At 39.7% G+C, this 23,870-nt stretch overlaps 1 protein-coding gene across 2 annotated transcripts in view; it reads left to right on the forward strand.

Moving 5' to 3' along the window:
- Window positions 1-23,870, forward strand: part of SLC6A1 (solute carrier family 6 member 1) — a 57,869-nt gene extending 33,999 nt beyond the window's left edge. For both annotated transcript variants that reach the window (XM_027467648.3, XM_027467649.3), the window contains exons 2-15: window positions 7,174-7,594; window positions 8,315-8,446; window positions 9,769-9,869; window positions 10,998-11,107; window positions 11,228-11,360; window positions 12,760-12,894; window positions 13,011-13,114; window positions 13,435-13,559; window positions 15,329-15,441; window positions 16,872-17,003; window positions 17,575-17,677; window positions 18,960-19,060; window positions 21,188-21,355; window positions 23,581-23,870. In XM_027467648.3, coding sequence (XP_027323449.1) covers window positions 7,360-7,594; window positions 8,315-8,446; window positions 9,769-9,869; window positions 10,998-11,107; window positions 11,228-11,360; window positions 12,760-12,894; window positions 13,011-13,114; window positions 13,435-13,559; window positions 15,329-15,441; window positions 16,872-17,003; window positions 17,575-17,677; window positions 18,960-19,060; window positions 21,188-21,355; window positions 23,581-23,685 — 1,797 coding nt within the window. In that variant the 5' untranslated portion in view covers window positions 7,174-7,359 and the 3' untranslated portion in view covers window positions 23,686-23,870. The remainder of the gene's footprint in view (window positions 1-7,173; window positions 7,595-8,314; window positions 8,447-9,768; window positions 9,870-10,997; window positions 11,108-11,227; window positions 11,361-12,759; window positions 12,895-13,010; window positions 13,115-13,434; window positions 13,560-15,328; window positions 15,442-16,871; window positions 17,004-17,574; window positions 17,678-18,959; window positions 19,061-21,187; window positions 21,356-23,580) is intronic.

Here is a 23,870-nt window from a genome sequence, read left to right on the forward strand (position 1 = left end):
CCTTACTAAAAGCAGTGGGCTTGATGGGGAAGTAGTGTTAGCACAAGAGCTTTGTAAAAGACTGATCAGCAGTTGCTTAGTTTTGGTATCATTCCACAATGATGAGAAAAGCTTATGTCTTCTTGCACCTCCCTCCAGGATCAATTCTCTGTTTTAAAGTAAAACTGCGCAGGGTCTCGGTGGGAAGATACCTGCAGGATCGCTACAGGCTTGTAAGGAAACACTGCCATTTGTTAAGCAGGCTCCCAAGGGGGTCAGGATAGTTTTGCACTTGTAGTGTAAGAATGTTTTCCTTTATCTTTACTCTGATGATAACAACAAAAATCCCCACTTGTCCCCCAGCAAAAAGACCCCTGCTTTGGGCTACAAGGCCATTGCTTCTCATGATTCTGCATTTCTTTCTGAAGGGAAGAACTAGCAAGAAATATGAAGCACATTTGTGGAGGGTTAAGGGCCATGTCCTTATTTAAGGATCTGACCATGATATGTCCTGGTAGCAAAATGGCAGACAGGCTGTGAGCTCAGTATGTGTTACATCAAGGGAGAATTTCACACCAGGAGAGCTCCGTGCACTCTGAAGATGAAGTAAGGCTCAGTGCTGAACTGAAGTTGGACTACGAGAATAAATGCTCATGGTTTGGGCTCAAAATTACACAGATCATCTCAGCAGGGAGCTCTGTATGCCACAGAAATGCGAGAAGTGCTAGTGATGTTGTTTAGCTTTTGTTTTTCATCTTTCCTTTTGAAGGTCTGAGCTATTCTTGCATGGGAAGATCAGGAAATTGAAAACTTGCTGGTTTTACTTCTTCATGGTGGTGTGGCCGTCTTCAAGTCACGGATATACGCCCCATCCCTTATCGTTGCTTTGCATTCTTGTGTGGACATGTGTGTCCTGTGAGAGACAGAAAAGTGCCGGCACACCTGGAGAACAGGCAAGAAAACATAACTAGGAAGCTTTCATTGCTCTCCTTCACTTGTAGACTTTGCCGGGTATCCAGAAAGACAGGAAAGTTATTCTGTTAAGGGTAGCTAGAACTGGGAGCAAGTAGATGAGTCTCCACGTCATGTCTTAGAGTTAGAGGGATTAGATGTCTGCATTTTTTCAGTAGGGGCAAAATCTTTGTCTGTAAGTACCTGTGTTGACAAATGGGCAAGGGAAAGAACCTATTGCTGCTTCCATTTTTCCTCTCCCCATGTTAAATCCCGCTGCAAGTTGCAAGCTGGACCAATCTTTAGCAGTTTAAAAGAGTTCAGAGCTACTTTCTTCAAACACCTTGCTTTAGCTTCATTATTATCAATTTGTTCAGAGGTACATTTCTGTCTTCAAAACTTTTTTTTTAGCCAGCCTTGGCTCTTGTTGCTGGGATGACTATGCTTGGTACATCAGGTAGGTAATGTGACAATATTTGTTTAAGTTGTGTTACTGGGTTTAAAAACCAGAAAAACCTCCAGCCCAAGCAACACTTTTGGGTAACTTTCTTGAAGCACAGGTGACTGGTGGGGGGTGGAAGAGAGAGTCTGATGCACATGACGTGCTTGTATGCCTCCTAAATGTACAATAAGTACTTCTTACTCGGCTCATTTCATGATTTTCTATTTAACCAAATCCTCATACATTTTTTCCCCAACCAAACCATATTGTTCATAAAGTGTTTTTGGTGCATTAAGTCATTTTTTGTGCATCTTTTATGCTTCTACATACCTTCTGAAGATTCTCCAGCACACAGCTTGCCTTCTCTCAGCTGGTGATACAACAGTTTACACCACCTGCAGATGTGGCAGCTTTCACGGATCTCCATCTCATATTTAAATGTGCATAGCTTTCTGAAATACCTCAACAAAGCAAATATATGCTATATAAATAGTTAACATATGCATCTCCCTACTCTTTCTTATCTACATACAGCTCACACTTCCTACATTTTGTAGAGGTTCCAGTTCAAAGGGACAGATTTTTAAGAGATATCAGTAGTACCAGTAGAAGTTAGTGGGAGTGTTTTTCATCACAGTTTTTGCTGTATGTGGTATAACAGCACGTGTGGTGTATCACCTGGTGTGCACTATCTGTGTGGTTCCAAACAGTGTCCCTCCTGTGAAAAAAATAGTAGAACAAAGCTCTCCTTGTAGACATCTCAGAACAGATGTCCAGTGAGCTCAGTACTCCTCTTTATACTTCCTATATTTCATTCTAATTTTGCATGCTCCAGGACGTTGCTGACATGGGATATATGTTTTGCGATGAGACTTGGCATATATATGGTGTTCTGTTGACTTGATTGCTAAATACAAATAGAAATGTGAGTGCCAATAACTCCTGGCTGCATTGGGCTCAGCAGGAGTCCTGCTGAGGTTAGAGCAATAATACCTTTGGTGTTTCATGAAGACAATGTGGCATTTTATGTAACAGCATTTCTTCAGAATTTATTGATTGGAGCTGCCCCAGGTTTGCCTTGTGTGGAGCCCTCAAAGCTGCTGCCCTCCAGGGAAGGAGGCACACGATGGATTGGAGTAGAGGGGCGCTGAGCTCTGAACACAACAGAGGTTCATCAGTTCAGGGGGCCAGGGTTTCCAGCTGGCAGTGTGTGATTCTGCACTGATCTTCGTAGCCTTTTGATATCACTGGTGAAAGATGATAGTAATATTGCTGTGCACTTTTATTTTATGCAACCAGTTCTAAACTTTTCAAATCCAATTTTATGCAAGCCAGGAGAGAGAGAAATGCTTTTGTTAATTGTGGCAGTCTCTTTGTCCCGGTTTCCCTGGCTGTGCTTATTACCTTGGCTGCTATGTGTGCTTGGCTCTCTCAAGTCATTCTTCTCTAACATGGTGGTGATGCAGGACAACCAGATGGTATCCAAAACCCACCCTGTTTCAGAGGGCTTTCTCCTCTTGGCTGAGCAACCCTAGTAACTGAAGTCAAGGAAGCTCTATTGTGCACTGGGGAATGCAGTGGGAAGCTACCCTGCCCTTCCTAGTGCACTCAGCATTGGCATGAAGCAACTGCAGGAGCAAGGACTGATTTAAAGGACCTCTCCATCTTCTTCCCACCAGGCGAAACATTGCATTGCAAATGTCTTACCTGCTCTGCTGGCTGCCAACTATAATTTGTCTTCCTTTTGCCCAAGCCAACCCACAGAGCTTACACAAATATCTGTCCTATTCTGTGTCGAACTAATTTTGAATTTAAATCCCAGTGATGTGAAATATTGTCTAATCAGATGAGAGGGTGTGTACCAAGTATCCTCACTACCATAGCGCTTACTCATGTTCTGGGTTGTTTTATGTAAGTCCTGGTTTGTCAAGTAATACAGTGTACAAAGGGGGTTGGTTGCAGGCTAGGGGCTACTCCTACTGTCATTGTTTGTCGTTACAATTTCTTAAGCTTGGGGAAAAAATGTTTTTCATAACATGGGGAAAACCATACTTTCAAGCCTATGGAATGAAATTAGATTTCCATTGTCTGATGCTGGTTTGTTGTATCACCATATAAAAAAAAAAAAAAGTCTGTGCCCTGATACCACAGGCATTAAAGTTTCCAGCATGATCTCCAAATGGGATAATGGCATCAGCAGTGGTAGGGCAGTACAGAGGCGAATTGGCCAGTCCCCACCTCCACCCCCGGAAAATGAGCCTCCGCTGCTGAATGCTTGTAGTGTGTGTAGTGTGGAGCTTGCCCAAAGCTGTGCTCTATGAGGAAGTGATTGTTTTAACCAAAGCCTGCAATCTCTTTTAATATTAAAACACCAGGCTGGCTGCCAAAGCCCCCTCACCCTCTACACATACATGCACACTTTCTTGGCTGTCTGGTGAAGTTTCAGCCCTACATTCAGCATTACAGTAGCATTGAAATGGACCTGGGCACCTTCTTCCAGGAGGACTCTCAAACTCCCAGTTTCTTTGCTTTACTCCTGAAGATTTTCTAACTAAGCCTCTCAATTGTCTTTGTCACGGACTCTGACCCTGGACCAAGTTATTCCCTTTATTCAGCAGAGCTTTTAATGCATACCCAGAGTCCCCAGGAGCCTGATGTGGCTGGAAGAGCAAGGGCAGCCCAGCGCTCACCCACAGAGCCAGTTTGTGGGTACGAGGGAGCGATCAGCTGTCCAGTTTGGAGTCTTAGCACAGGGCTGTTCCTGGACTGCCGGTTCTGAGGATGAGTTTCTCCCTTATTATCACCCATATACATATAATGTTGGTTTATTTGTTGGTTTTTGGTTTGGATGGCTTTTTCTACCCATCATCAATGCACGGCCTTTTTCATTACTTGAAATCTCTGGCAGATGCTGTAAATGCCAAAACAAATAATAATGAAAATATCTCCTCTAGTACGGGATCTGGTGGAAGCGCTAGAACGCCCTGATGATCCTTGCCTTGCACAGCCTCCCTTGGCCAAAAGCAATGCTCTCAGTTCTGTATCTTCATCGGTAGGTGGTGCTGGCAAACTGCACATGTGTTACTGCTCTCCTGCAGCTGCCTGCACCTCGGACTTAGACGTGCAAAGTTTCAACTGGGTCTCAATCCAGCCTCAGAAGAGGAGCCCAGTTTTGCCCACACGACGATCCCTATTACCTTGGGCAAGCATTAGTGTGCTTCTGAATGACTACCTGAAACGCTCAAACTTCTAAGGAGCAAAAGAGTTATTCTTGTTTGGGGGATAGCAGGAATCAAACACAAATCCTGTTCGCATGGTTTTCTGCAGGCTGTGGTTCTGGATTTGGCTAATGACACACTGGAGAACTACGTTGTGCTGCGCTTTTTGAGGGGGGTGCAACAGTGATTGTAATTACTGCTCTGAACGTTTCAGCACTTTTTAATGGTGTTGTGATGTCATTCTCTTTAAAAGCGTTGGCCAGGCTGAGAAAAACGTTGGGCAGGCTGAGGGAACTGGGGTGTATGAGGGGCAGAGGGGTGGCTAGTGTTGTGCGTCATCTGCACCCCCCACCCCTCCTCCAAGATGACAGTGCTAAGCTTCTTCTATTCTACTTCATCATCTATGATAGGGGCACAGTGCCAGCCATGTCTCACAAGAAGGAAGTTTTCCCAAGCCCCAAAACAGTCGTAGATACTTTCATCTAATTGATGTAGAAAGCTGGAGATGAAAGGTCAGAGGACGCTGTCCCCCCAGTAGAAGCATCAAGGTGAGCGTTGTACAGGATGGGGAAAAATCAAGATGAAACCTGTTCTCAAATCACATGGAATCTCAATTCACTTTTAGGACTTCTCAGGATTTGTCCTAAACAGGTACATATTTCCCGAGGAGTAGTTATTAAGCAGAACCTAAATTATAAGCAGAAATAGCATTTATTGGTATACAAAATGGGACAGGCTTGCACTGGAATGTGGAAAGCTAAGTCCATGGTTTTATGAAGGGAAGATGTATGCATTCAGGAGGACTTGAGGACATGAAAGTACACAGACTGAGTTTCAGTCTGTGGGTCCAGTCTTGAAGTGGAACAGAAAGGAATTTTAAAAGCATGACCCTTGTTTCTGTACTTTTCTCCCAAATCCTACAGCTGATTCTTCTATTCCTCAGCTTCCAACAGAAGTCTTTTTTTTTTTTTTTTTTTTAGTTGTTTGATATGACCCTGAATTTGTGGAGGACAAAGAAAGCATTTTAATCATGTAGCAACCTGAAATGAGATCTGTGTTCATTTCTATGAACTCTATGTCCATTTAATTTTCTATGTTCATTCACTTAAATGAACTTTATGTTGAAGAAAAGCACTTTCTGTAAAAGAGTCTTTAAGTGATTTATGATTCTTTTTGGCATAATTTACTATTGGAAGTAAAGGGCTAAAAGTCTTGATCTATCTTTACATAAATCTATAACTAGAATTATTGTTGATCTTTGCATGAGTTCATGGCCAATGTTGACTACATTACTACAATGCATAGCTTCACACTGGAAAATATTTTAATTTTTCCAGTGTTTGGTTTGATTAGTGACTGGAAAATGGTAAAAGAAGCTAATAAAGGAGGAGGAGCCAATAAATCTATCATGAATGGGCATACTGCTGACATGCAACAGACTAGCTCATGGTGTTTTTTCCCCTCTTGAAATAAAGCTGTGGAAGTCTGCAGGAGTAACACATGCTTCCGAGTTGACTGAAATATCCTAGGTTGTTTTTCATAATGCATGTTCTCTTCCTTGTTATTTCCTTTGTTTACTTAGACTTTGAAAGTTTGTATAAAACCAGTGATGGTATTGAAATAGTGCAAGAATCGGGAAACAAACTGAGTAGTGATTATTGCAGTCTGTTGTCCTAAAGCACTTACAATCTAAACTTAGTGAAACATCTGTACTGTATTAACAACTAATTATAACTACATAGGAAACCTAACATCATTACCCAGCATTAAGTCCTGCTGCTTAATCTTTTGCTGTTTTCTTTTGAATTCCTTTGGGAGTATTTAAGATGAAGATGTTTTAGATAAACGCATACTACTTGTAACTTTTTCAGTTCACTGTTATTGGTGGCAAGTACTATTTCTTGATAACCATAATAATAGTGTCACCTTCCCGTAAATACAGAAACTCTGCACTTGTGGGAATTACCCTTTAGTTTGTTGAATGCAGAGTGATTACACGGAATGGTTGCATTGGTCCATGTTCTAGACTGTTAAAGAGAAATCTTATTACTAACTTTTTTTTTTCAAGAATCAGAGATATGTACTTGAGCCCATGTAGTTGATGAATCTTTGTAAAAATGAGTTAAATTACTCTAGTCTTGACAGAAGTGTTCCAAAGGTTCTTGGCATCAAAGAATTAGGATTAAGCATAGTGGTCCTCATTTATGTACATGTAAAACTTCCTTTTTCCAGCTTTCGTTATAGCTGCTGCTTGTCCGTTATGTGTTTTAAGCATAACATGTAGTAAACATATGCCATGTCCAACACAATCCTAGGTTTTAGGATTAGTTTCTCTAGAGTCATGGTAGACCTATAAGGAAAGAAAAAATGAGTAACTGTGGCTTGGCATTTGTTTTGGAGGGCTATGACAGATCTGCTTCTCTTCCTACAGAGTCAGCAAGAAAAAATGCCGGGGGCAGAGCCAAGCTTTTAGGCCAGCCATCTCATTGCAAAGCTCCTTCGGCAGCAAGGGCCACTTAAGCTTTTCAGTTGCCCAGGGTAGTGTTGAAGCATCTCTGAGCTGTGTGGCCTCGTGTTTTGCAGACTGACCTGGAAACTGTACGGGAGCACCGAGCAACTCGGAGCCCGCCGGCACCTGGGGTGGGCGCTGCTGGCTTTGGCTGCCGCCCGGCTGGGTGAGGGTGAGCCGCAAAGCTGCTGTCCACGTGGACCACTGCCGAAATCTCCCGTCCGGCTGCTGCCAGAGCCTCCCCCGCCAAACCCAGAGACATGGCAACAAACGGAACAAAAGTTGCAGATGGACAAATCTCCACAGAAGTCGATGCTTCAATCACCAATGACAAGCCTAAAACTTTGGTAGTAAAAGTGCAGAAGAAGAAGACGGATCTTCCAGACCGAGACACCTGGAAAGGAAAATTTGACTTTCTTATGTCCTGTGTAGGTTATGCCATTGGCCTAGGGAATGTGTGGCGATTTCCATACCTTTGTGGCAAGAATGGTGGAGGTATGCTTGCTGTTTCATTCTTACCCCATCTGCTACACCTGGATATTAGAACTCACCATAGAAACCATTAGGAAAACACAACTTGGTTTTAATAGCTTTTTTTTTTTTTTTTTTTTCATCTGTATACATGTTCTTATTTGATAGCTTTTATCTAGTTCAGGAGGGTTGGAACCATCCCGGCTGCTTTGAAGTCTGCTACGCCCTCGAGTTTATTCCAACATCCAGTTGGCAGGTGCTTCGAAAAGACCTTAAGGCATTAGAGCAGAATTGAAGCACGTTCCCCTCTAACCCTGCAGAGCCCTCTTTTGGATTGAGTTTTTGAGAGGATTGCATAAGGCTTGTAACACTGACTCTGAGCTTACCATCAAAGGCTGACTTCAGCTGGAAAGCAGCCAGTTCTGGTTAAAGCCTTTATGATATCTGCATGCTTCTGTGATAAACGGAGGCAACAAAATACACAGTCCTTTGTATTTTAGCTTTTTATTTAAACAGAAAATATTTATATGATGAAGAGACATATTTTTCCTCTTATCATCATATCTTGAGAAACTGGTTCAGAAATGTACGCGTGCTTCTCTCTAGCTTTTATGGAAAGCTACACTTCGGAGGAAAATGTGTATATCTTTTCAGATATAATAGCAGTGGAAATACTGGAAACAGTCGTGGGTTTTGTTTATTTGTTCCCCCACTGTACTAGACCTTTTCATTACTTCTTTTTAGGTGCATTCCTGATTCCCTATTTCCTAACTCTGATTTTTGCTGGAGTGCCGCTATTTCTTCTGGAGTGTTCCCTTGGTCAGTATACATCTATAGGAGGTCTTGGAGTGTGGAAGCTTGCTCCAATGTTCAAAGGTACTTCTTTCTATTTTTTTCCAAGTTACAGAAGTTACACAAAGTGACAGGGCAAGGACACTTCTTTACACCTTCATTTTTTATGTATTTTACTTAAACTATAATATCCTACAGAAACTCCCATCTTCGAGAGGTAGCTAGCAACATTGAACCAATCTTGGATATTATTCATTTGCCTTTAAAAATAGCAAGAGTTAGGCATCAAAATCTCAACAAACTTATTTTTAAAGCTTAAAATCTTTCACATTACTTATAAACATAAGTTTATAAGAACATATAGACTGTTCAAAATAGCATTATAAATATAGCAATATTGTCTGAGCAGGTAAGGAACTTGGTTCCTCAGTTCATAGTGTTTGGTAAACGCTGTTTCTATTCCAGGTCACGGAGGTTTGTATCCTATTGTTCTGTATTGAAATGCAGAGGCCAGACACATGCAGAGTTGCTTAAAATAAGCTCACTCCATGCTTAGATTTCCAGCTAGTTTGGATTTCTCACTGCTAGAACCTTAAGATTTTAGTCTAGATTCTGCACAGACCCAAAAAACACACAAACTGTGCTTTCCATCCTCTATTCCTAAATCCTGTGGCACTACAAATCTTGTGAGCTTACAGTAATCCCACAATGATCCATGAGGATCATTGGGGCTGACTCCTGGCTCCGCATAGGACCACCCAAAAATCAGACCACATGTCTGAGAGCGTTGTCCAAATGTTCCTTGAACTCCAGCAGGGTCAGGGCCATGACCGCTGCCCTAGGGAGCCCACGTCAGTGCCTGAGCACACTCTTGGCAAAGAATCTTTGCCTGACAGCCAGCCTGACCCTCCCCACTTGCAGCTCCATGCTTTCATGATATGATAACATTATTCTAAAAATCAAGAACTTTGACCAGTGCACTAAGAGCTAGCTGCTCTTACAGCTCTTACATAATTTGACTGCATCTGCCAGAAGTTTATGGTACTCTTGCTTCAGAGATTTAACTGATTTAGCTCTTTTCCTTAGAAACACCTCCTGTAAAATCTCAGCAGCAGCAGATGTGTCTGCTCACTACAACGCACAAAGCACTGGTCACTATAACCAAATCTATGGATGACTGAACTCTTGCACAAATTAGTGTGCAAAAATAATTATAAATTATAATTATAATTATAAAAAAAATATAATTGTACTTCTAAAATTTGAACTTCACTTTTAGAGGATTTAGTAAATGGTTTCTGCACAATACTTAGCATTTGCCCTACTGAGCTGCAGCACTTATACTGACACCTGTACAAACGTTACTAAAAGTTACCTTATTTTGTTCCTTTTTCTTTTATTTCCAGGTGTGGGACTAGCTGCTGCAGTCCTTTCATTTTGGCTAAACATTTACTACATTGTGATTATTTCATGGGCAATTTATTACCTGTATAATTCCTTTACTACTGTAAGTATGGGGTTGGGACAGAGGGATTGTTTGTGATATCAATAGCTTATGAATGTATCTCAATGTAAAGGCAAGCGATAAACACAAAATGCATAAAAGTCAATAGGATAAGCCGTTTTTTATTCAAAGCAAACTACTTTAAAAAAAAAAAAAAAAACTTTTTTTTTTCTCCTCCATGAGAAATATAGAATAGAAAACTGAATGTCAGTAGCAAAACATGATAAAAGCTTATTTTGGAGCCACAGGCTTCCCTTCCTTACTGATATGTTTAAATTTTCCAATCTTAATCCTCAGAGCCACAGATCTTTCATCTGTGCCCATTTAGTCTCACTTATTACCTGTCTGCAATCATGAGCATGCCTGCTTGCTTCTCTGACAGACAGCTGCAAAGACTCAGTGCTCAATGCTTGGGACTGCTAGTCCCGGCAGTGCACCGGTATCCCCTTGCCTTTCAGTCAACAGGCAGCCAGTCATTCCCCTGAGAAAAATTCTAGTGAGTACCTGTTTGGTTTTTTGGAGGGCTGGGTTATTTTTTGGTTGGTTTGTTTGGTTTTGTTTGTTTCATATGAGAAGCATTTCCAAGGTTGGCCGTCAAAAGTATATCTCCGTTGTATCTAAAATAGATATAAATGCTATGCATTACAGTAAATCCCTAACTAAAGGAAAAAATTGAACTCTGACCGATAGCCATCATGTTTTTTATGACCTCCAGCACAACAAGAGGTAACAGGACCTCCAGGAGGTCCTTTCTGCTGCCCTTGTTTCTTGAAGCATGCTCAAGGTACTATCACATGCTGAAAGACGTAGCAGACTCTAAAGCATTTGAGTTGATATGGTAAAGAAAGGAGAAAACGTTTTCATGGGTATTAACATAGTGGATATAAAGTTAAATAACGTAAGTGGCAAACACGAACCCCAGGGAGATCAGTAGGCTGCAGAACTCAAAGTATGTTCTTTCTCCACTCGAGAGATACCTGAGATAATGCTTACTTAAAAAAAAAAAAATAGTAATAAATAATAATAATAATAATAATAATAATAATAATAATAATAATAATAATAATAATAGTAGTAGTAGTAGTAGTAATTTTGACTGCTTAGGTTTTTCTCTCTCTATTTTGTAAACAGACTCTTCCTTGGAAGCACTGTGAGAACCCATGGAATACTGACCGCTGCTTCTCCAATTACACCTTAGCAAACACAACCAACATGACAAGCGCTGTAGTTGAATTCTGGGAGTAAGTTGAGAATTTTTCTGTATATCATTACTGTTTATATGCAAGGATTATTAGCTTGTTATCATTCATACTGTTTTCTGAGTCAGCTGTTGAATACACCATTCTGCTTGCTTATTCTAGACGCAACATGCACCAAATGACTGATGGATTGGAAAAACCAGGGCAAATCCGATGGCCATTAGCAATTACTCTGGCAATTGCCTGGATTCTGGTGTATTTTTGTATCTGGAAGGGGGTAGGCTGGACTGGAAAGGTAAGATTAAAAAATACTGTAAATACAATTTGATTAAAAATGACAATTTTACTCATATTCTGAAAATTCATGAGGTAAGATGCACAGGGAACATTTTTTTCTGGGATTTCTGTTAAGTATTGCATCTCTGTCCCACTTGAATTGACACAGCACCGTGCTTTTGAAAGGGTTGGCTCCTCCATAGCTGGCTCTGGCCACAGTTTTGGATGGTATGTTCATTTATAGACTTCCTGGCTTTGTCATATATAAAAAACTCTAAAAATGTGTCTGCTTGTTCCTGAGGTGGATATTGTAGCTCACTTGGGTAGCAATAGAGTGAGGATGCAACATTTTGGCTTCAGTGGCAAGTATTTCTTTATTACAGAACTCTTGTTGGACTTAGATAAGTGGTGAAGCCCTGTTGTATACAGGAGCTTCTCCTTCCTTTCCTTGTGCTGAGACCCAGAGGTGGTTGTTGCCACAGGCATGCTTGCACGCTGTACTTCTTCGAGTCTGGCTGGTTTCCAAGTGCAAAATAAAATGCACAAGTGAATTAACGAAAGTAATACTGCTGTGAGAGACCTTTCTCCAGGAATGAAAGGGTGACAGCATTTGACACCCACATAAACCTCTCCCCTAAATGGCAGGAAGAAATCTTGGGGTAGTGAATTACCACAGCCATAAAGCCTGCAGGCAGCTGGAGCTGTTACTGGCTGGGGTTACAAGGGCTCAGGCCTGGTGTGGAGATGAGGATTTTTCACACAGAAAGAACAACTTGTTAACTTTTGACGAGATAGCTGCAGCAGTGACCCACTTCAAGCTTTGTGTTAAACTTGGCTCAGCTGAGCTCAGCCCAAAACATTTCATTTCTCCTATCTGCACAGAAGGTGGCAAAAAGAAGGCAGCTGGCTGCTGCTTTGGAGGCTGACTTTGTCGTGACTTCTCATAGGGATTTGGGAAGACAAAAGAGTGGGACCCTGGATGGCAATTATACCATCATGTTGACGAGGATAGGATGTAAAAAATATAAGAGCAGCTGTGTGAGAGTATGAGAAATAATCTGTTGTCCTACAAGCAGAGTAGGAATACTGGAACCATGAACCTTGTGATTTGGGCACTCCCTTTGTTGAATACAAAAAAGAAGCATGAGCCCCTGGTGCAGAAGCATCCTAATCCACCTTATTCCACCTTCAGGAAAGTCAGCAACAGCAACCTGCATTGTAGTCAGGGTGTTTAGGAAATTCAGCAGTAGGCACTACCCTTTCCACACTAAGCTTTTTAATTGATAAATGCTTCAGTTTTACAAGTTGGTTTAGTTGCCGTTATGGTATTTTTTTATGGAGCAAGTGTTTACTGAAGTGTTAACGAGCACAGATCATTCCTTCTTCCACACTTACAATGTCTTGTTTCTTCACATCAGGTGGTATATTTCTCTGCTACTTATCCCTATGTTATGCTGCTTATCTTGTTCTTCCGTGGTGTAACACTGCCTGGAGCAAAGGAAGGCATTTTATTCTATATAACTCCCAACTTCAGTAAGCTTTCAGACTCAGAGGTAAATATCCAGTCTTCGTTATCAAAAGTTTCACTACTAACTGTTCACCTTTCAGACTTATGACCATCTCCTCAAGTGCAGAAACAGATTTTTAAAAAATTATTTCCTGCAATCAGGTTTGGCTGGATGCTGCCACACAGATTTTCTTCTCCTATGGTTTGGGTCTTGGTTCACTGATTGCCCTTGGAAGTTACAACCCTTTCCACAATAATGTTTACAGGTAAGCAGATGACTGTACAAATTACAATGGCACTTTCCTCTCTCAGCTGGAGCTGGATTCTGTCTTTCTGGGTCCTGTATTGCTGAAATAAAATGTAGTCTCTGATCTGAATATTCAATGTTATATCTAAGTGGGAGTGAAAGGTTTACGCTAATAGGACAGACAACATAACTTGTCCAGTGTGAAACAGAGCCCATGCTATGAAATCCAAAATCGTGAAATTCATCCACAAATGCTTCCACTGGAGAAAAATGGCAATACAATGATGAGCCAGTAGCATTACCTTACCTACTTCTTAAAGCACCTTATCTTTATTCCAGGGACTCCATCATAGTGTGCTGTATAAATTCATGCACAAGCATGTTTGCTGGCTTTGTCATCTTCTCCATTGTTGGATTCATGGCTAATGTCACAAAGAGGCCTATTGCAGATGTTGCAGCATCAGGTATACAATCTGTTTTTCTCTAAGTTACTCAGTGACATCAGTTATCTTTTGTTTGTGTGTCGTATCCAACTGCCTCATGTAACCATTGAAAATCCCTCCCTCAAAACTTTCTTTAGACCCCTGTCATTTCCATGCACTTACTGATTGCAAGAGAGAGAGCATTGTTCCAAATCTCTTGAGGCATCACCAGCAACATCATTTCGGATTTAGCAGGCTGTCTGCATGCCCAGTGCTCACAAACCTTCAGTGTGGAGAGTGGTCAGCCAGAAACACGTACTGGGTTGATGCAATGAATAGCAATGAATGCCGCTTACAGGGACTGCATTTACAAGAGGTGGCAGCATAGTGAGCTGTTAGAGTCCTTATCAGATTAAGAGCCTCTTGCAACTGAAATTCTTAAAAGCAACCTGAAAAGGAGGACTGATTGTCATTATGTTTCAGAAGCATATATTCGCAAATTCTGTTAGGTGTTTAAATTCCCTTTACTATTTCTTGAGGTTAAACCGTTTGAGTCAGATCCATTTCTCACCTGTCCATACTTACAGCTCTGAGCCAATTTTATGGGACCAATTTTATGGAATTTTAAGGAAGTCATTTTATATAGAGCAGAAAGATGTCCATAGATGGATTCTGCTCTATTTTGCAGTTCTTTGCCTTTCTTCCAGATGAAAAAGCTTAAAGGAGAAGAGCAGATGGTTGCCTTAACCCAGCTGGTGTACCAGCTACTCATTTAGCAGTTCTGGCCACAGGGAGGATTCTGATAACTGAAAGCTTGGTTGGAAGACACTGGTGGACAAAATATGTCTTACTATACTAGCAAACATATCCCATTGATGAAATATTCTTCTAGTTAGAAAAACAGAATTTAATCACCAAAAATAACCTTCAACAAAATATAGATACTGAAAAAAAAATCAGGTGTCTAATGCTGATTCTTGCTTCACTGGTTTGAAAGCTAGATATGTCCAACCAGTTAACACAGACAGACTAACTTCTAATTAAAACTGAAAAATCAGATACCCACCTTATGTGAAGCACGCTAGTTTTATTTGTGTTTCTGTAATTATTTAGTTTCTACAGATTTCATCCTTAATCTGACATCAGTTGTTTTCCAGTTACACTGTGGCAAAAAAAAAAAAAAAAAAAAAGCTCCTTCTTTCGTAATAAGAATTTATATTCTCCTTCCACAACTTTGCCCCCTCAGCAGTTAGTAGGAACACAAATTAAAATGTTTGCCTTTTTACAATTACATAGCTAATTTAAAATATGTTTTATAAGAAAATTCATGATATAAAGTAGCAGATGGGAATACTGTAAATTCTGGAAAGTGCCTTCTCCATTTCTGAGCTGTCTTTAACTCTCTTCTGAACTACTTGGTGTGAATCAGAAGATTACAGCCAGCAAAAGCTACTTTAGAAGGGGAAAAAGCTGACCATGCCCGAAGACACATTCTTAGCCAAGGATAACACTCTGCTATACAGAAGTGTCTCTCAGGAGCAACTTCTGAACTGTATCTAGTATTCTCCTTGGTTGGTTGGTTTGTTTTTTGTTTTGTTTTAGTTTTAGTTTTGGTTGGTCGGGTTTTAAAGCAAGACAAGTGCCCTGACTTCTTGTTCAGGGAACACTGATTAAGCTGAAATCCCTGGTCAGATACTGCATCCATGGCTGAGTCATTCAGATAAATGTAAAATCCATGTGTCAACTGGAGTAAATAATGCCAATATCCCATCAATCACATTGATATTTTCTCTTCTTTTTTCTCCTCCCAGGTCCTGGACTGGCATTTCTAGCTTATCCAGAAGCAGTGACACAGTTACCAATTTCTCCCCTGTGGGCAATACTGTTCTTCTCCATGTTGCTTATGCTTGGAATTGACAGTCAGGTAACATTGGTGTAAAAATTAGTACCAATAACAAAGGCAAGTTGTCTGCAACTGCAATGCCAGGTGTTAGTGTTGCATGATTTTTGGTATAATCAGATAAAGAATAGGAGATACTAAGGAAGGAAGGAGTTTGAGGAGCCTGTGATAGTCAGAAACTTTGCTAAGACACTTTCATTTTTTCATGAATTGTTGGAATCATATGCCAAATGTGCAGGAAAAATTATTCCACAGTCAAAAGAAACTTTGGAATGTTAACCATTCATTCACAACATTAAAATTACCTTTGAGGTGTTCACGAACATGAGAAACACCAGGATATGTTTTACAGATGTGTGAATCGTCTTGCAATCAGTTATAGTTGTCAAACCAGTGCCTTACAGTTTTGTGGTTTTGTACATGCAGCCTGTAAGCACAGGCTGTGCTAGTCTTCCTAACACATACAGGAATATGAGAATTCAAAATATTAAAAAAAAAAAAAAAAGTTATCCTAAAACATGAAAAGAAGCTGCAAATTTGTTTTCTATTTCTTTGTTTTTCTGTAACCTTCAAGCTTGACATTAAAACCTATCGCTTAATCTGGGGGGAAACTACTATGAAATTAATTGGGTCAAAAATATTTTTAAAAGAACTTGTCTCTAGGCAAGTAAAAGCTGAGGAGAGTAGCTTAATATTATGAACAAGAATATATACTTCTACATGCTGTCATGGCTTTTTCATTTTCTGTCCATCAGTAAGCATTTTGTGCCCTACAATTTATAAGAACTGCAACTGTTGGTTACATTCCGATTGCACCATTGGAAATTAAAGTCAGAATGTATGCAGAATTTTATTCATTATTTAACCCATCATAATGAAAACATCTAATCTGAACATACACATATGGGGAGGGGGGGAAGTGTTGCCTTGCTTTCCTCTTGGAAGACCACATCCTCAGCAAAAATCTTACTATTGCACTGACTTTTCTGGAGCTACAAAAAGTATTCGATTTATAACATTTGAGAATCAATCTTGTGTCTTTAGTCTTCACTCTGAAGCATTAATGTGATCAGACTTCCCGAGTCTATTGGCTTTCATATATGTAAATAAATCACAGGAGAGGTGTAAATTTTTGCAAGATCTTGGGGTCAAAGCTTTCAACTGCAGGCTTCCATCACAAGAAAGAGCACTTTATCTTATTAAGCACATGCTATAGGTCATACTTTTGAATGCTGAATGTTTTTCTAGCTGGAAATCTTTTTGCACAGATCTTTTTAGACAGAAATAAGGATATTCAGAAGCACTGCTTCCACTAAAGTCAAGTGAATTTTCCTTTATCATTTAATGGATGCAGCCTTAGGCCAATGATGATTGCTATTGAAAATTCCTCCCCTAAATGTAATCCTGTTGTTGCAGTGCATTGCATTGTATTTTATTTGTAACTTTACTTTCAGTTCTGCACTGTAGAAGGATTCATAACAGCTTTGGTGGATGAATTTCCGAAGTTACTGCGCAATCGAAGGGAAATCTTCATTGCTGTTGTGTGCATTGTTTCTTATCTGATAGGGCTGTCCAATATTACTCAGGTATGTTCTGCAGAAGAATGTGATCTTACGTCTGTTGTACCACACCTGCTTTATTTCCCCCTCTCACCACACCAGCCAGAATTGTTGCAAACCCCTGAAGTGGCTGGGATCTGTCACTGACACTATCTAAAGACTTCAGGCAGCACACATTAGCTTACCAGGTGTATAATCTATTTAGTCTGTGGATGCAGTGAGGGCAGCTAAATGGTTCAGGTGACAAGAAATACACAGCTCTACAATCCCTTTTACAGTCCACAAAGCGGTAACTAGAGAGGTTCTGCATTGCTTCCTGCGATCTGGTATGTTGCGAACTATTTCAGGGAAATGACTGAATTATTGAACAAAAAGGAGTAAAGTGAAATCCAAACAGTTAATTTCATTCTAGCAGTAATCTATTTTTTGTCAGTATTGACCTCAAGTGTTATACGACTTTAAGCTGTTGACATTTAATTAACTTACATTAATATTTTCCTAACCTATCCACCACGGTTACTTTGTTGCTTGCATTTTAACTGTCTTGAATTTGAAGTCCTTACTACTTATTTTAACACTTCCTTCTTATATATTTTAGGGTGGAATCTATGTGTTTAAGCTTTTTGACTACTATTCTGCCAGTGGAATGAGTCTTTTGTTCCTTGTGTTCTTTGAGTGCATCTCCATATCCTGGTGCTATGGTAAAATTTTTTTTTCCTTGATAAGTTTTGCTTATCATAATGATACTTCATCTGCTATTTTTTTTTTTCGTTTGTGTGTGCAAATCTCAGGGAGGAATTGAAACCAGCCTTGGTTTATATATATATATAGCTCTACTGAGAACTCAGAGGTGGTGTGTAGAAGGTACTCCTGCCTCTTTAAAACACCCTATGTATTAGCCTGGAACTGAGGAGATTCAAATTGTTGTGGGAACACTAAATAGGTGACATCAGCCTCTTCCTCACAGTCCCCATTTCCCCCCCCTCCTTCAAAGGCTGGATCTTCAGAGGTATTTAAGTACTGCTGTTCTTGACATAATGACTTAGGTCTCTTGGACTTCACAATGCTTCATTTCCAAAAATGACTCTGTCACACTAGGATCTTGCAGAAAGAGGTCAATTGTCTTGCATAATTGCCCTAAAATGGCCAGAAGCTGACAAGGTCTGGGTATAAAGATAAATGAATGTAGATCCTATTCTTGCCATAGTATTTGTATATTTGACCTTAATTCTGTGCTAGCCCTTCCAATGACCTTCACCTGTGATTACTAAGGAACTTTCATTTATATTGCAAAACTGATTCAGAGATAGATAACTGGAGTCTTTCTGCTGTCTTTAAATGGACTCAAGAGAAAGAAACAGCTTTAATAAAAGGGAGAGGTACTGTATATGAATTCAGCAAAAGTGAAAGGAAAAATGCACCAGCTAAGTAATGAAGAAATCTAATTTGAAGCTATAAGTAATACAGTAGCTGTACCTTTTGGAAGATGATGGAATGTTGGCAGACAGCAGAAGCAGAAGTACTTTGCAGTACTGCATGTATATTGTGTGTGTATATGCCCACACAGAGTGAAGCCTGTGCTGTTGGCTAAGGCTGGTATGGGTTTATTTATTTATTTTAGTCTACTTTGCAAAATGTCATTCTAAATCTTTCATTTTAGTAAGATTTAGAGTGAAATATACCAGTGGTGATTTATTGCATCTGACCTTCAGATGTGTAGACTTCCTCAGCCTTTGCAAGGGAATAAGTTTGCTGGTTAATGATTTAATTAATTATGATATAGAAAAATGAGAGCAAATTGTTTTTGGAGTTTCTGAGTTTGCACATTTATTTCCCATTCAAGTAGGTTAAATGTTATGTTGTCTGTACAGAGCTTCCAAATATGCCTCATCATTTATGATAATCTCTCTCAAAAGTATTAGTCTTTCAACTGAATCAATCGTCTGATATGTTTCTATTACTGTTTCTTATTTTTATATGTAGGTGTTAATAGATTTTATGACAACATCCAAGAGATGGTGGGATATAGACCCTGCATCTGGTGGAAACTCTGCTGGTCATTTTTTACTCCTATCATTGTGGCAGTAAGAAACAAACTTTTATAATATGATTTAAGAGAGATAAATGAGGAAATGAGGTACACTATGTACTACAGTATTGTCATTTCCATCCCCACAAATTCATACTAAACTTGACCTTGTTCCTTATTTAGTATGTGAGCAATATCATTAAAGGCAATAGGCAAAACCCAGTATCATTACAGGAAGCCTGTGCCCAAAGAAAAGAGTTCTTGTACAATTTCAAGGTTTGTATTAGTCCTCTGGAAATGGTAACGAGTCAAAAGCTCAGTTCATTGGCACAGACAGAAAACTGTAAGAAACACAACTTTAACCACTTTCTGTATTCTTACATAAAAATTACAATTCTTTCTAAAGTCTAAACTCTCCATATACACAAGAAATGGCCATATCTCGCAAACAGAATTCCTTCACACGTGCTATTCTGGTAACATACTGGGATTATAAACTGAAGATCTTTCATGGGGTTCTGTGGAATATACTAGCTAGTTTATATGACATTGCTACTGCTTTTTCTGGCAAACCTTGCAAGGATTTTGTGTCCTGGAAACCACAGTACCATCTTTTACTGATTCTAGGCTTTATCCATTTAAGCCAATCAGTACATTTTGGAAATTATAAGCAAAGAAATATAAGTTTAATACACAGACTGTAGTAAACCCAAATGCAATATAAAAAATGTTTTCAAGTAGGTACAATTGTACATCACACAATACCTTTCACTCACTGATATTTCTCTGATATTCCCATATAGGTAGACAAAGGCCATAGAAAAACAAACACTAAAGAGAGGTACTAAATGGAAGGTTTCTTGATTCATCTCTATTCAAATGAAGGCTTTCATTTTTCTGAAAACAAATGTTCAGGAAAGCATGAAAAATACATTTTGTTTATTTCAGTGGGATATAAAGAGAATAACACTACTTTACATAAAACCTATTAAATTTCTCCTTTCTTTTAAAGTCTTGAACAGAATTTGTTGTCCAATAAAAGGTCATGGGTGGTGATGATGTGTTAATAAAATCTGCCACTCTACTTTCTCCTGTTTGGGAAAATATTCTGCACAGGGCCTGAAACTGGGATCAGAATAAGCTTCTTTCTTTACTGATTCAATTTAGCATATTTTCCAAATTACCACAGGACATGAAAGACAGAAGTTTGCCTTGGGAACTTAGAGTTAAAGAATACCATGTTGGCAGGTCATTTGTTTGCTAACCACAAAAAAGCATCAGAGCGCTGCAGTTCAGTGGTACAATACACACGTGTATGAAGGTATTATTGGGGAAGTAGTACCCAGAACCCCTATCTTTCCCAATAGCCCCCTTCCCTCTAATTTTGTGCAGCTTTTCTGAGGACTCTGCTGATACCAGTGTATTCCCAACACCAGCATATCTGAATAATCTGAGATACAGATGTATATACATGTATGTGAAAATATAGTGTTTACTTGAGACATTAATTTTGGTAAGAAGCTGCCAGATAAACTATCTCCCCATCTCTTGTTTTGGAAAAACTCAGTGGTTTTTGAATTTCATAAGACAAGTTCTTTCAGACCAAATCTGTTGCCACTCACTGAACCATAAGTTCCCTTCTGTCTGACTTCATTTCCATTTGCTTGGAGTTCCCAAACAACATCAAAGCCTTTGGGCCAAACACTCTTAGGTGGCAATACTAGAGAGGTCAGATACTGGAGAGCCAGGCTTTAAAAAAAAATAAATAATAAGTTTTCATACAGGAGTCTGTTGCTAACCAGTTCGGTAGAGCTGTACGGAAACAGAAACTTGGTGTAAACCAACAAGCAACTTCACAACTGCAGAATTACAATTCAGGTATTTACAAATTCAGGTATTTACAGATTCGCATGCTAGAGAATAAGGAAGCAGGGAATCAGTCAGTGCAGTGTGCTGACATTTGCCTGTTTTCTGCAACCTCCATCTGGAAGACTGACCTGCAGGCCCCAGTCTCCAAGCTAGTGCCTGGTAGCTTATCACCAGGGAGCAAAGGAACCCTTTTCTCTGTGTTTGGATGTGGAAGGAGGCCTGAGGTTAAAGTCAATCCAGAAAAATATTTGAACATAGAACACTCTGGAAATCTCATCCAAACATTTTTTTTCCCCCCTACTGTATTTTGCAGGGAGTGTTTATCTTCAGCGCTGTCCAAATGACTCCTCTCACAATGGGAAGCTATGTTTTCCCCAAATGGGGCCAAGGGGTTGGCTGGTTCATGGCTTTGTCTTCTATGGTGCTGATACCAGGCTATATGGCATATATGTTTCTTACCCTGAAAGGCTCCTTAAAACAGGTAAGTGTTTCTTTTCCTGTCTACATCATTGAATCTTATACAACCTGGGCACACTGACAAAAAATGGCTGGGCAGTTATTTCTAGTTATATCCGTTCCGTGGCCTCACCACCTTAGCCAGTTATTTTGCATCAAGATGAAAAACACAAAAACACGTACCAGAGAAACAAGAAGACTTTGTCTATAGTTCAACACAATCCCCACAGTAAATGTAGTCTTTTTTCCAGGTTTTGACAGTTCCAGACACTTTGCATCCCAGCTCCTTAGACCTAAAAATCAAGGTAGCAGTTTACAATAACACAAGACATACTGTCATATATCAAGGCAGGTGATGCTCTAAGGAACTGGAGCCAAACTCCTGGGAGTGAACTAAGGTAGCTCTTGGGTTCCACGAGTCTATGCAGTGACCCTGTTCAGCACCTTCCTGCAATGTGACCAAATATCTGAGCTGTCATTCTACATTTTACCTATTCAAAGTTGCAGAGGCTGCCGTGTATTGCAGCTGAGAAAAAGTGAATATCAAATCTTGGATGCGTATCTTATGATTATACTGCACTTTCCTTTGGTCTTCAATTAAGGGATTTTTATGAATAGTTACTCAGTGAAGAACATTAGAAGCCATTTTCTCATTGAATTTTGCTCTTACTCTCTCCCTGATTCCTTTTTCCATCTGTTAAAAAGGAGGTATGAGAGAGGCACCTTTCTTCCATGTGAGAGGCATCTTAACGGCTTAAATCCATTTTAAATTCATTTTAAGATCCTCAGGGAATTGCTGCTAAAAGAGTGTGAAATGCTAATGAAGTTATTGACCAGAACACTGGACAGTTATGTACAATTGCCCTCCTTAATTTTTTAAAATCTGTGTGCACCCTCAGTTTTCCCTCCCCAGGCAATAATCTCATTCTGTGCATGAGACTTCATGCACAGAATCTTCAGCAGTTGAAACTCTCTCCTCCATGACTGTGTGTCAAAATAATTTTGTGAGAACTTCTGGAATGTTCTAAAATCAGCTGACAGAGTCATCTTTGAAAGAGACAGATGATCTTAAGCAGAATTGACGAGTAATGCCTCGTGAATTGCTCAGACCTGTATCCAAATATTTGTCTTAAGCAAAATTGAAAAGATTCAGCCATGCTTCAAAGAAGCCTGCAAAACATTCCTGCTTACCGATACATTCTTGTTCTTGGCTCCTACTTCTTGAGTATCTTTATCTTGGTCTTATGGAAACGTTTTTGTGCAAAGGGAAAATTGTTGCCCTGACCAGGGTTATGGAAAACCACACAGCAAAAGTTCATCTCGGTCTTCCTGTGGTTTAAGGTCCCATTTTTGTAAGTATTGGCAAATGATCATTAGATTAGAGGAGAAGCTTACAGCACTCAAAAGCTTTAACATTCAAAACTGGACTCTCTTTCTTGGTACAAATGTGAGCTAGGCAGATAAGCTTGGAGACCCCCAAAGGATGAGGAGAGACCAAACACAAATAAAAAGATCCTAAATACAAGTTTACCTTACCTGTTGGTAGCTACTTACCTGGAGGTAGTAGCTCCCAGAAGCTGCAGCCAGTTCTCTCGCACCCTTTCGGACCCTCAGGGTGGGTCACCACCACTTCTGAGACCCAGCTGGGTCCGTGCTGCCCACTGCAAGCTTTTAGCCTCTGCATTTGACTTGTGGGCTTGCAACAGAGTCTCTAGTCTCCTACTCCATTCTGTAGTCTCTCCAAATTTTTTTCCACTAGGCATTGCATTAAACACTGTCATCCATTTATGCCTGCTTGACTGTCATAAACTAGTAAAAAATCAAAATAATCCAATACTTGTGCCTCTGCTTTCTGCATAGGAACGAGACTGAGACAAATTGTTTCTGTACATTTTTGCTCCCATTCCAGTAACGCCATGTAGCAAAGGGCTTTAAGTGAGAGCCTTAGCTTGTGTGTTCAATTCTCAGGATGTGCTGTGCTGTTTATCAACAGCCATTCCTATCATTAGTAAATTTTCTTATTTGAGTGGAGTGGGCTGTTCTGTGACTTTGCTCAATATCAGTAGTGGTTTTTGATAACATCTTTAGTATATGAGACTTACTTCTTTTCTAGGCCATTGGGAGATGGACTTAGTTGTTCATTTTAGCTGTGATACCTAGAGAGAAGTGTTTAGAGTGGCCTTAAAATAAAAACAAAGTTTAGGAACATTTTTTTTTTTGACTGCTTCACATCTTTTGTTCTTTAAACAGCGCATCCAAGTTATGATTCAGCCAAGTGAAGACATCAGTCATCCTGAAAATGGGCCGGACCAGGCACAACAGAGCAACTCTGCAAACAAAGAAGCCTACATCTAAATGTCTATATTGCAAAAGTAACCATACTACTCCAGGAGAAAAAAAAAAAAAAAAAAAAAGGTTGAATATGACCACAAATTTATGTCTGAGAATATAATTACCTACCTCTAGTGGCAAAAAAAAAAAAAAAAAAAAAAAAAGGAAGAAAAAAAAAAGAAAAAAAGAAAAAAAAGAAAAAAGGTCAT

This window comes from Anas platyrhynchos, chromosome 13 (assembly GCF_047663525.1).
Source record: "Anas platyrhynchos isolate ZD024472 breed Pekin duck chromosome 13, IASCAAS_PekinDuck_T2T, whole genome shotgun sequence".
Taxonomy (NCBI): Eukaryota; Metazoa; Chordata; class Aves; order Anseriformes; family Anatidae; genus Anas; species Anas platyrhynchos.